The sequence below is a fragment of the Primulina eburnea genome, chromosome 11 (assembly GCF_022965805.1).
Source record: "Primulina eburnea isolate SZY01 chromosome 11, ASM2296580v1, whole genome shotgun sequence".
Classification (NCBI taxonomy): domain Eukaryota; kingdom Viridiplantae; phylum Streptophyta; class Magnoliopsida; order Lamiales; family Gesneriaceae; genus Primulina; species Primulina eburnea.
In genome coordinates this window covers 36,704,001-36,716,405 of record NC_133111.1, presented here as the reverse complement: position 1 = coordinate 36,716,405, position 12,405 = coordinate 36,704,001, and the positions used below count along the sequence as shown (strand labels likewise).

At 36.4% G+C, this 12,405-nt stretch overlaps 1 protein-coding gene and 2 long non-coding RNA genes across 3 annotated transcripts; all 3 read right to left on the bottom strand.

Annotated features, from left to right (window-relative positions):
* Positions 1–4,749: 4,749 nt before the first annotated feature.
* On the bottom strand, positions 4,750–7,062 carry LOC140805592 (uncharacterized). The gene is made up of 6 exons (XM_073161854.1): positions 6,996–7,062; positions 6,749–6,834; positions 6,179–6,225; positions 5,270–5,971; positions 5,000–5,138; positions 4,750–4,860 (listed from the first exon to the last, which is right to left on the bottom strand). The coding sequence occupies exons 1-6, from the start codon at positions 7,060–7,062 to the stop codon at positions 4,750–4,752; spliced, it is 1,152 nt and encodes a 383-aa protein (XP_073017955.1).
* A 215-nt stretch (positions 7,063–7,277) lies between these two features.
* Positions 7,278–7,843, bottom strand: LOC140805896 (uncharacterized). The gene is made up of 3 exons (XR_012112388.1): positions 7,831–7,843; positions 7,585–7,666; positions 7,278–7,481 (listed from the first exon to the last, which is right to left on the bottom strand). It is a non-coding gene; the product is annotated as an uncharacterized lncRNA (long non-coding RNA).
* An 840-nt stretch (positions 7,844–8,683) lies between these two features.
* On the bottom strand, positions 8,684–9,534 carry LOC140804405 (uncharacterized). Its single transcript, XR_012112172.1, has 3 exons — positions 9,424–9,534; positions 9,242–9,326; positions 8,684–8,774 (listed from the first exon to the last, which is right to left on the bottom strand). It is a non-coding gene; the product is annotated as an uncharacterized lncRNA (long non-coding RNA).
* Between the last annotated feature and the right edge of the window lie 2,871 nt (positions 9,535–12,405).

The window sequence follows — 12,405 nt, the reverse complement described above, 5'->3', positions numbered from 1 at the left end:
AGCAGTCGCATAGAGTAGGGAGCCAATCATGCTACGAAATAACTTTTGGTCAACAGGTTTACCTCCCTCATCTTTGTCGAGTCTGACTGTCGTGCTCATAGGTGTGGATGAGGCTTTGGAAGACTCCATCCCAAACTTTTTTAGCATCTCCTTGATGTACTTTCCTTGGTTGACAAAGAAACCATCCTTGCATTGCTTGATTTGGAGACCAAGGAAGTAGTTGAGTTCGCCCATCATGCTCATCTCAAAGTGATCCTGCATAAGCTTAGAAAAATCTCTACACAAGTGTTCATTAGTAGCACCAAAAATAATATCATCTACATATATTTGTACTATCAGCAAATCATTATTTTTAGTCAAGGTAAATAAGGTAATATCAACTTTACCCCTACAAAAACCATTAGACAGCAAAAAGGTAGATAATTTCTCATACCAAGCTCTAGGAGCTTGTTTCAAACCATACAAAGCCTTATCAAGTTTATACACATAATCAGATAAGTGCACATCTTCAAAACCAATAGGTTGCTCAACATACACTTCTTCTTTCAAATCACCATTAAGAAAAGCACTTTTAACATCCATTTGAAACAATTTAAAGTCTCTAGAGCAAGCAAAAGCAAGTAGCATGCGAATGGATTCTAGTCTAGCAACAGGGGCATAAGTCTCATCATAATCAATTCCCTCTTCTTGACTATATCCTTTAGCTACTAGCCTAGCTTTATTTCTAGTGATTGTACCATGCTCATCTAACTTGTTCCTAAATACCCATTTAGTTCCTATGACAGGTCTATCAGTGGGTCTAGGTACAAGATTCCAAACTTTATTCCTTCTAAATTCATTTAGTTCATCTTGCATAGCAATAATCCAAGAATCATCAAGTAAAGCTTCTTCTATGTTCTTAGGCTCTATGTGAGAAAGAAAAGCAAGATAATTGCACATATTAGAAGAGCGAGTAGATACTCCCTTCGATGGGCTACCAATGATGAGGTCCATGGGATGATCCTTGTGTGTAGTCCACTCCTTCGGAAGAGGTGCGTCCTCTTGATCTTTAGGAACATCATCTAGGCTTGTGGACTCCAACTTTTCGCCAAGGATATCTATATCATCATCATCAGAAACAACAGTTCTAGGCAAGCAAGGGTTAGTTTCATCAAATATGACATGAATAGATTCTTCAACTAGTAAAGTACGTTTATTAAAGACTCTATATGCTTTGCTAGAAGTAGAGTAACCAAGAAAGATACCTTTGTCCGATTTAGCATCGAACTTACCCAGGTTGTCCTTACCATTGTTGTGGATGAAGCATTTTGATCCAAAAGCGCGGAAGTAAGAAATGTTAGGCTTTCTCCCTCTCCATAGTTCGTATGGAGTTTTCTTGAGAATTGGCCTTATTGATACGCGATTGATGATGTAACAAGCAGAACTCATTGCTTCAGCCCAAAAATATTTTGGTAGAGAATGCTCACATAGCATGGTCCTTGCAATCTCTACTAGGGTCCTATTCTTCCTCTCAACGACACCGTTTTGTTGAGGAGTTCTAGGACAAGAAAAATTGTGACCAATGCCTTTGCTTTGACAAAAAATTGAAAAATTTTCATTTTGAAATTCCGTTCCGTGGTCACTACGGATTTGTTTGATCAAAAGATTTTTCTCATTTTCAACCTTTTTGACAAAAATTTTGAAATGATCAAAGGCATCATTTTTGTGGGCTAAAAACAATGTCCAAGTAAAACGTGAAAAATCATCTACAATGACAAAAGCATAAGATTTTCCTCCTAGACTAGTTGTCCTCGAGGGACCACATAAATCTAGGTGAAGTAATTCAAGGGGCATAGAAGTGGATACAAAATTTTTATTTTTAAAAGATTCCTTTGTGTGTTTACCAAGTTGACAAGCATCACAAAAAGAATCTAATTTTAAATTCAGCTTTGGCATTCTGGAAACTAGGTCAAGTTTTAAAAGTTTTTCTATGGTGCTCATCCCAACATGACCAAGTCGTCTATGCCAAAGAATGTTGTCATCAACATTTAATGTTACAAGGCTTTTTATTTTTGAAAAAGATGAAATCTTTAAATCGACCTTGTAAACATTTTCACTTCTATAACCTTTGAAACTAATGGTTTTGTCAGTTGTGAGTGATACAGTGCAATCGTGTGGTGTGAATTTGACTTCATAACCCCTATCGCACAATTGACTAATGCTTAGGAGGTTATGTTTAAGCCCTTTCACAAGAAGTACATCATCAATAATAGTAGAGTTAGATATACCTATTGAGCCGATGCCTTCTATGATCCCTTTGCTGTTGTCTCCGAAGGTCACCGATCCTTTTTCTTTTGGTCGAATGGATTGTAGCAGCTTCTTTTCTCCCGTCATGTGTCGAGAGCATCCACTGTCAAGATACCAAGTGCTCGATGACTTGTCTCCCCTTTGTCCCTACAAGGTTGAGATACAGTTTGATAGTTTGTACCCGTTTCTTTGGGTTGATTGGTTCCCTCGTGGCAAATCTCCAATTTGTCCCAAATCTCTTTGGCGGAGGTGCAAGCCGAGATTCGGTTGTATTCATTCATATCTAGAGAACAATGAAGAATATTCATAGCTTTAGCATTTTGAGAGATAAGTTTCATATCGTCCTTGGTGAAGTCATCCATTCCCTTAGGAATTTCCTTATTATCCACCGTTTTCATGGGGATATAGGGACCTTTCACCGTTATTTTCCAAAGGTCGTAATCGACGGATTGGATGTATAGAGATATTCTATTTTTCCAATATCCGTAATTTGTACCATTGAAAAGAGGGGGACGATTTGTGGATTGTCCTTGGGCATACTCGCTTGCTAGATTGGCCATTTTAAAAGATTTTGAAAAACCTTGCTCTGATACCACTTGAAGAACCTAAAGGGGGGGTGAATAGGTTCTTTTAGGCCCTTTAGCGTTTTTAAAACGAGTTTGCAAAAATTGCAAGCGGAAGACTTGAGGGACAATCACAAATAAAATGAATGCGTAAAGTAAGTGCGTAAAATAAATGCGTAGTAAAGTAAATGCGTAAAGTAAAGAGGGATAGAGATGTTTATGGAAGTTCGACGAAGAATCGTCTACGTCTCCCCTTCTCGATGAGGATCGAGGTATCACTATATCGACTTGGCTTTAGGAGCTCCAAGCTAGCTTTTACAACCACGCCTCGATGCGTCTACTTGGCCTTGAGGGCTCCAAGGATAGCCACGAACTTTACAACCCACTCGAGAATATTACTTTCACTCTTTTTCTACAACTCTTTTGATATTACAACTCTTTTAATCAACGCACACAAGAGATAGTAGAAAGCTTTGTAAGAGACAAGAGAGTGGAGTGGGATGATTGAAAATGCATCCTCAAAGGCCTATTTATACTAGTCTTGGACGCCAAGGTTCGGATCTTCTGTTTATGCTTCGGAACGTCCGATGTGATTGAAATCAATTTCCGTAATTTTGGGATGACTTCGGATCGTCCGTTCTTGACTTCGTAGGGTCCGAACATGCGCTTCGGAGGGACCGATCAAACTTCGTATCTTCCGAACAGTTCTTTCAGACAGTGTGTGAACAGCTTCGGAAGGTCCGAACTCAAGTTCGTACCGTCCGAACATTCCCGCGTTTCCAGAGATTTGAAATCTTCAACACTTCGTAGCGTCCGATCATGTCCTTCGTAGCGTCCGAAATCTTACTCGATCAATCAGTCATATCAATTTGTCTCCGCATTGAAGTGATTTGATTGCTTGTGTTCGGAACGTCCGATCACGTCTTCGGAACGTCCGAACGCTCTCCTCGCAGCTTCCGAACAGCTTCTATTTTGCTTCTGAATTGCACAATTTCGGACCGTCCGAACCGAATGTCGGATCTTCCGAACGTAACCTGTTCTTAATTTCCTGCATGCCTCAATATAAAACATTAGTACATTTTTAATCCAAGTTTTGGTATCATCAAAACAAAAACTTTGGGATATGTTACAGCATTAAAAACATTAATCTCATCCTCGAGATTTGTATGCGTTTAAGGCGTAACAGGTGCTCTGTAGAGGTTCAAGCACTTCTAAAACATTCTCCATATTTCATCAATTAAGAGTTTTCTGTGAAATCTTTTGTGCATAGAATAATCATTTAGAATAGTATAGAATGGAATTAACTAGAATAGTGTAGATCTTAGAACCTCCTAGAGAGTTGATATGTATGGCTTTCATTATAGAAAGCTACTAGTATAAATAGGATTAATATAAATAGGTCGAAGCTCTTATTGTAAACTACCAAGTTTTCAAGCAATAGCATTTTCTTTCAAAGTTTTCTAGAAGCATTTTTACTTAAGTCACTTGTACACATGCACCAAAAGACTTTATCTATGCAGCTTACATGGGTAAACAGATAAAGTAAATGTCATAATTGTACAAAACCGTAAAATATTATTAAAATAAAGATCGTTACATTAGAGCAAATAAAAACCCAAGCCACAAGTTGGCTCGCTGGACACCTACTCTAACAAATACAAAATACTAGGAAATTCAAAAATCCAACCATATTTTTCCTACCAATTAATAGAATAAACATCCTTCCATGGTAGTTATTACGTATAGGACATATCAGTGGATTTTCACAGAAGCACCGCAGAAGGAAAAATTGGAAACACAGACCTGTTGACGGAGATAGAGGCCTGTCATAAATCATAGATTGTAAGGGGCTGCTGACTGAGGATTTCAGTCGAGAGGGCGGACTTTTCATTGACAATTTTTAAAGAGGAATTTCGTTATACTGGAGATGGGGAGAGTAAATATTCAGGCTGTAATCTTTGTAGAAGTATCCCACATAAGGGACAACATGGTGAGAAAGATTTCTTGAAGGCTGAAGATTCGAAAAAAGATATAAAATTGGAAGGGTATAAAGGCATCGTGAAAAAAATTAGAGGTGCCAACTTTGAAGCTCGTCTTTGACAACACATGCAAAACCAGGAATATTTAGCAGGGCAAAGTTGCATAGATACAGAACACCGGTGTAGCTTATGGGTTTGATCAACTCCATTGCGATTCTTCACTCCCGAACAAATGGCGTATTCTATTGATTCAAATGGCACAATTGCTGAACAAAAACTGCAATGTTCTTCATATTCAAAACTCTCTCTCCTGTTAATAAAGCAAGAATGGAACCAGCATTCAGCTAATAGATTGATACAGTATCTTAAGATGCTATTCTATGTATGTGTGCATGAATGAACCAAAAGAAGTTCAACAAAGATAAGAACATCATGAATTACCTCTTCTTAATTTTACCAACTTTGGCAGCAAGAAATTTTAAATCATCCTCGACAATTTTCTCATGAAGTGAGATATAGTGTTCCAGTTGTGGCCATTCATCAGGACGCGAACAGCCAACATCGCAAAAATTTGTTGGCACATCTGACAGAAGATCTAAAATGGCAGAAAAATATAAACCAACAAGTCTTCTACGTAGTTCATTTTCACAGCACAACTGCAACTCCTTCCATACATTTGTCTGTTCCTCTATGGCACTACTGAATCTTTCCAAGTCTTGGTGTTTTCTACTCTCGCTCACCTCATCATTTTTAAGCACAACATGCCTGATGATTACATTGATGAGGTGCAACTTACGGGTTGAAAGAGTGGGCAAAATTTTAAATGCCGTAGACAAGAACGTAGTACAAATGCCAAAATTGGATCCAAAATAAGATGTCAACCATTTCTGCACAATATGCTCTACATAGTTTGGTATCGACTGTTTGAAAGACACGAGGGCTGCCACAATATCCCAAATGTTCAGAAGCCCACTGAAACTCCCACACAGACTCAGAGACCATAATATGTTTTTTTCCCACCAAATTAATTCTACCTCAGGGAAACCAGGAAATGATCCGAAATCAATATCAAAACATATATTGGAGGAAGTGTCCAATTGCTGCCCTCCAATCCAAAGGAACTCGATAGCAGCTTTCTGAGTTCTGTAAAATTACAATAACATTTATTGGTCAATCAAACATAGGTAACTGTTTGAACGGTTAGTTCTTATTGCTTCCATTCAGCTTTTGACTAAATCATCAAAATTTTCTTTTAAAGAAATGTGGGTGCTTGTTTGTTGCAAGCATCTATCCACATGGCAGTTGCTATTTCATAATTTGTTACCAGAAAATATAATTTTAAAAGTTCACCTTTCCTGGTACATGGGATTTAATAAATCGGAATCAAATCTTCGAGCCTGCAAATAACAGACACCAAACTTCTTAGAACTAGATTTAAGTACAGGGGTATCAATGACATCTATTCAGCATAAGGTAAAAAGTGACCAAGTGCAAGAAAAGGATCAAGAGATTCCATTGCTTAGAGTCATTTCAATAAACTAAGCTCCTTTCCCTATGTATTATTATATGATTACTGTTCCGGAGAGATGAAATTTCGATCTTTCTATTTTCCTCTTTATTTTTATTTTCAGTAAATTTTCTTTATTTTTGTGAAGGGCAAGAAGCAAGATATTGACCAATCTCATCTGAAACATAATATGAGAGAAGTAAAAAATCAATTTTTTGGATGGTATGTTATCTAAGAGTTTTCTCAAAATGATATGAATAGAATTCAGTTTTTTCTTCAAATCTTGAATCGCTACATCGAGTGAGTTTATTATTTTGACTTAAAATTTGATAAGAGAGAAAAACTAGTACAATATTCAGGATAAGTTCATGGACATTCCAACTATAAGAGAATGGACGGATGGAATATGATACCACAGCAATTGCCAAGCTCCCATGAGATACTGCCAGACCAAAGCAAGAATCATATACATAGGGAACCTGCAGAGAAAATCTAGAGTCTATTGGAAACAAATACGCAAATTTAAAACAGAAGTAAACATGAAAAATTAATGCATACATCCGGGGAGCTATTCAAACCAGGAGTATTTGAAGGAATGTGTATTTCCCTTAGTGCTTTCCCAACTAAATTCCACGCTTTCATAGAGTTGTCCTGTAATACATGAACTGATCAAATAATCTGGAGGGCTACCAAGCTTTTCAACCTCAAGGCTTTCTGCTTGAGGCATTACTTGATAACAAAAGCAATTAACATGGATTTTTTAATTTTTAATATCTGTTGAACTAACACTCCCTTAATACTAAAATTCATATTTATATCAATAAAACACTTCCTTCAATATTTATTACCTGGCTGCAACTGTACAAGCAGAGTCCATCAAAAGCCCAAGCTAAACCAGTGACCTGATTGTTATTTTACAAGATAAATCATATGCCATTCCATATGCCAAAAAAGGTGTTGAGAACTTACAATGTGGTCATGCGCACTATAACAGCCAATTATTTCAAATTCATGGCTGGTCATATTCATGGTCCACACTTCAAATGATCCGGATCCTTTACCAATAGCCAGGAACAAATTTAGTGGTGTTTGCAGGGGGGCAGTAAATGAAAGTATGGAGACAGGTGCTGAATCAACAGTAATAACCTAATTACACGAGCAATCACAAGTTCCAAAATAAGATATAATCAAAGTAGCTGGTCTAAATTTTGAAAGGATAAGTAGCAGACTTTTAGCAGGATATGCTGACCTCCCTCAGCAAAGAAAATGAAGCATGAACAGTTTCAGATGACTTCAGCAGTTCCTTAATATTCACCTGCCAAATCTTCACTCTATAAACAAAAAGAAGAGGAAAGCCACAAAATTAAATTTTATAATCAAATAAAAAGTAAACCTTATATGTATGTGTGTGTATAATTCAGTAGTTCTAACTCATGTCAAGCAAATGTGCTAGACTTTTGGCTTCGAAAACAGAGAAGGTTAATTAGTTACTCACCTCCCATTAGAACTTCCCGTCGCTAAAAGAAGTTCAGGTTTTGAAATATCAGAGCCATATAAAGCCCAGCAAATAGATGTGATGCATGTATCATGTGCCTTGAGAAAGCCACCATTTGATGCTTTACATGGGAGTTCAGGGGTAATAATGGAATAACTCTCTGGTGCATCAATTCTCCAGAATGAAATTAGACCACATTTCAATCCAATAGCAAGAATAGAGCAGCAGCCCGAGGAGTTATGAGGAATAGAAACCCAATCTTCAGATGTCCTCAGAATCGGTGACCAAGCCACAATAAGGGGTGTCAGCATTGCATTGCGAGAAGCATATTGTTGTGCCGTTATTAGTTGAACATTGCATTCTTTGATCTTCAGAGGTGTCCCTTCAGAAACAGATATGGGAATAATTTCCCATGTATTGTTTTCTTTTACATTGTCAAGTTTTTTTGCAGCAACCTAACAAAAATAGCAACACATTCAATGTAATGGCATATATCAAATGCACAACTTTTCAAATTGAAAGCAGATCATGTAGCTGCATTTAGTAAGTATGGAGGTTCATGTCATGGAATAAAATGATAAAACTAAATCAGATAGTGAATGCAGTGTGCAGTACATTAGTTTCATTCTGTCTCCTTCGTTTTCTTTCCTTTCTTAAACTAGATACAGGTGGCTCATTAGGGCATTCAGATTCTGCATTATCTCGACTCCCTATCACCTGTATAAAGAAAAAACCCCAAGAATAGTTGGAATTCATATCATTAATTGTTGTCATCAAGAATATTTAATCTAGAAAAGTATATGGGGATATGCAAGAAACGCTAATCAGCAAAAAGTTGAAAGATAGAACCAACTCACATCTAAACTTTCTGAAGATATAATTTGAGACTCTCCGAAATTGATCTTGGAAAGATAATTATACATCATCTCTGATATGTCCATAACCTAGAAAATTTCAGATTATAACTTTAGCAAATGTGTGAAAAACAAACATTAAATTTAGGAATCACATATAACATACTAGATTCCAAATTCATGACATTTATTATGCATAAGCAACAAAACCGTAAATACAACAAACTTGAAGGGCTATGAAATTCTTTTTGAAAGAAATGTTGATTAGGTATTGCCTCTCCAAACATAAACAAAGCCTACAGTACTAACACAACAAATTTACACATTAGCACAAATATAAATCTACTCATGGGCTCATAGCCAACACAGAACCAACAGTAAGAACATAATTAAGAGCATCTATAGACACAAGAATTGAAACAATTCCATTGCTAAAATTTTCACCATTTTTTTTGGTTCAGGAAGATTATTAAAGTGAAGAGACAGCAAGCTCGAACCATAATTCTGGTCCTGCCACCACTACTTCCTGAAAGCTTCATTTATAAAATACTTAATACCTCAATCCATTCAGCCGAAAAATCACAGAAGGGAAAGCGGTAAAGTTTGACGCGTCCGCCAGTGGTGCAAACAGCAAGCAAACAACTGCACGATTCATAGCAAAATGTAGAATTAATTCAGGGAGGCAACTTGCGTTGCATACTCAAACAAAAACTTCGATAAGGGGTAATGGTATCAGTACCCAGCATTGCTAGCAAGACCTGCAGGAGACCAGGAAATTGACCTAACACATGGCCATGTATCCCGCGACACATGCATTGGCAACAAGCACCCAGAGAGAAAATCTATCCCTGTGACAAAATGAAAACAAAATCAAATGCAGTGACCTGAGAAAATAAAAAGTACTTGAAACCTCAACTCAAAATTACTTTTCATTTGCACTGTAAAACCACAAACCCAGAAATCCAAATGGCATCCAAATTGTGTACATACATACATACATACATACAATGAGCTCATTCAAAACTATGAAATTCATTTTTTAATATGATTCTACGTACCTCCAGCATTTATGACACCAATGGAAAAAGGCTTGCTTGGGAGAACAGAAATTACACCTCGACATCCAGCTCCAGAAGGTTTAGCAGGATTCTAACCAAGTGAACAACAAGCATATACCAGTGATTCGAAGGCTAAATCAAACAGTATAAAATTAAATCCTAATTTGAAAAAACAAATAAAAAGTAAGGTAATATGAATTATATAGACCAACTACTATAAGATTCTCTATCAAATTCAAATCAGACCCTGTATTGAACTCCAACATAAAACAGCTTCCAGACCAGTTATGAAGATCATGTAGATTAAAATGTAAGCATAAATTTGGCGTTTAAAATTCAATGACAATGCAAAAATCTTCGGCTAAAAAATAAGCATGCTATTCAGAAATACTATTACATTATATGCAATCAATTGATTTAGTAGTTGTCTTTCCTAAGTCATGGGATCAGATCCCACCAGGTGGATCACAGGATACTGGACTCAGAATCAGTGGTCATTGATTCTTGTTCATGTCAGTGCATGGTTAATAATGTCATCTGCATAATCCTCACACTAACAGAATCACTTGACAGCCCAAAATTCTGGATCAACTAAAAACTCAGCTAGAACAGATTGAATGCCAGGATACTTCTGAACTTGAGCAATTTCAATGTTGAGACTCAAATGCTATACATCGTATCAGTAAAATTGCATCAAAGCAATTCAATACTAAAATCAGCAAACTTTGAAAATTTAACAATTACCAGGATCGTAACGAGGATACCAGAAGCGACCGCCACCAGATTCTCTTCGGACCAAGCAACAGCGTTCGGATAACAAGGCGCTGATATGAGCACCGCTGCTTGGAAGCGGGAAGACATTGTTGAAGAGAATTGAAACAGAAAGCAGAGCGGCGTTTTATTATTTTGGAGTGAAGCGGATTCGATGCTTCGACCTAATTTGTGAAACAGCTCGAATAGTCCAAATCGAATTACACCATATAACCTACATATATTTGTATTTCCTAGACTAGACTAGAAGACTAAAAAAAATCTTCTATTTTATATTATTAAAAAAAATAAAAATATTTATTTTTATGTGGATTTAGGGATTTCTCGCTTAGAGAGCAAAAACAATGGATATTGAGGAAGCAACAAGCATCGAAGAAATGAAGCTGAAACATTAGTCAATCTCAGTGCATTACCCAATTTAGGGGTGAGTTGAAACCAAAGCCAAATCAAATAGTTGGTTTGGTTTTTAGTCGATCGATTTATATTGTTTTTAAAATTAATCATATCGAAAAAATTGGTTTTGTTCAAAGTTTTGGTGAAAAATCCTAACTGAACCAATTTTATAAATATATAATATTTTTAATTATATACATATTATTTTATTTTATGTCATATAATTGATATTATGAATGTTTGATGATTGGTATTGGTGGCACATTTTATAAAGCTAAAAAAATTGACCATTATCCCGTTCAATCTTCACAAGTATTTATTGATCTTCATGATGTTTTTGAAAAGGTTAAAAACCTCGATCAAGAAATCTTGGATGCGAGTGAATTTACTCTTACCAAATACCCAAGTTGGATAAACATAAAAGATAAATGTCTTTCTTTCTTTAAAGTGTGATAATGGATGATATTGCAGCTATTCTAAAAGTTGAACTATTGAAAACTTATATTTATCTATTTATAATAGCTAGTTTTGAAAATTTAAATTATGATTATAAAAAGTCAAAATATTTTATTTGAACAAAATTAAAATTGAACATCCAAAGGTTCGCGACGGTATTGAAAAAGCCGTCGCTATATTAAACGGCGATTTTTTTTAAAAAACCGCCATTTAAGAAGCGACGGTTTGTAACCATAACATGCATAAAAAAAACTACTACGCAAAAATTAAAATTATGTAGTAAATTTTCGTTGCAAAAAAAATTAAAACCTGATTTGCGCGCAGATATGCAGCTCCACGTAACGCTGGAAGATCGTACCGACGAGTAAATCTAGGAAATAAATACGAAAAAATGTTAGTACAAAATTAAAAAATCGAAACTTCGAAAAATGGATAGAGTTTAACTACTCCTAGAGATAGACGAAAAATCGTTTAAGAAAATGTCTACGAACCTCGGTATATATAGAATAATAGCGACGGTTTTTTTATAAAACCGTCGCTATATAGCCACGGTTCAACCAAAACTGTCGCGATAGTAGCGACAGTTTTGGTAAAAACCGTCGCCGATTTAGATCGGCGACGGTTGTTTAATAACCGTGGCTAATATGGCGACGGTGTTGCGAAAACGTTCGTCGATCCAGTTCGGCGACTGTTTTATGAAAACCGTCGCTAATATAGCGAGGGTTTTCCTTAAACGGTTGCTATAGTAGCGACAGATTTTAATAAAACCGTCGCTTTTTGAATTAAGAGACGGTTTCCCAAAACCGTCGCTAAAAAATAACGACGGTAGAATACAAGACCGTCGCATAATTCGACGGGTAAAACTCCCGTCGCAGAAAATAACGACGGGTTTATCTAACCGTCGCAATATGAGCGATAGTGGAGGACAAATGATATGTTTTGGGGTTGGTGATGAAGTTTCGAAATATGAAGATTAATCGCTTATGTCCTTCCTAAATTTTAATTCAAGTTGTACAACAGTTCCGCATATTTTATTCGTTTGG

Excerpts from the sequence above, each read along its gene's own strand:
- LOC140805592 (XM_073161854.1), bottom strand. The coding sequence starts at position 7,062 with ATGCCTCAAGCAGAAAGCCTTGAGGTTGAAAAGCTTGGTAGCCCTCCA. Across the intron at positions 6,226-6,748 it reads GGAGCTTGGCAATTGCTGTG|GCTCGAAGATTTGATTCCGA; the intron begins GTATCATATTCC and ends TGTTATTTGCAG. Across the intron at positions 5,139-5,269 it reads GTTGGTAAAATTAAGAAGAG|GAGAGAGAGTTTTGAATATG; the intron begins GTAATTCATGAT and ends CTTTATTAACAG.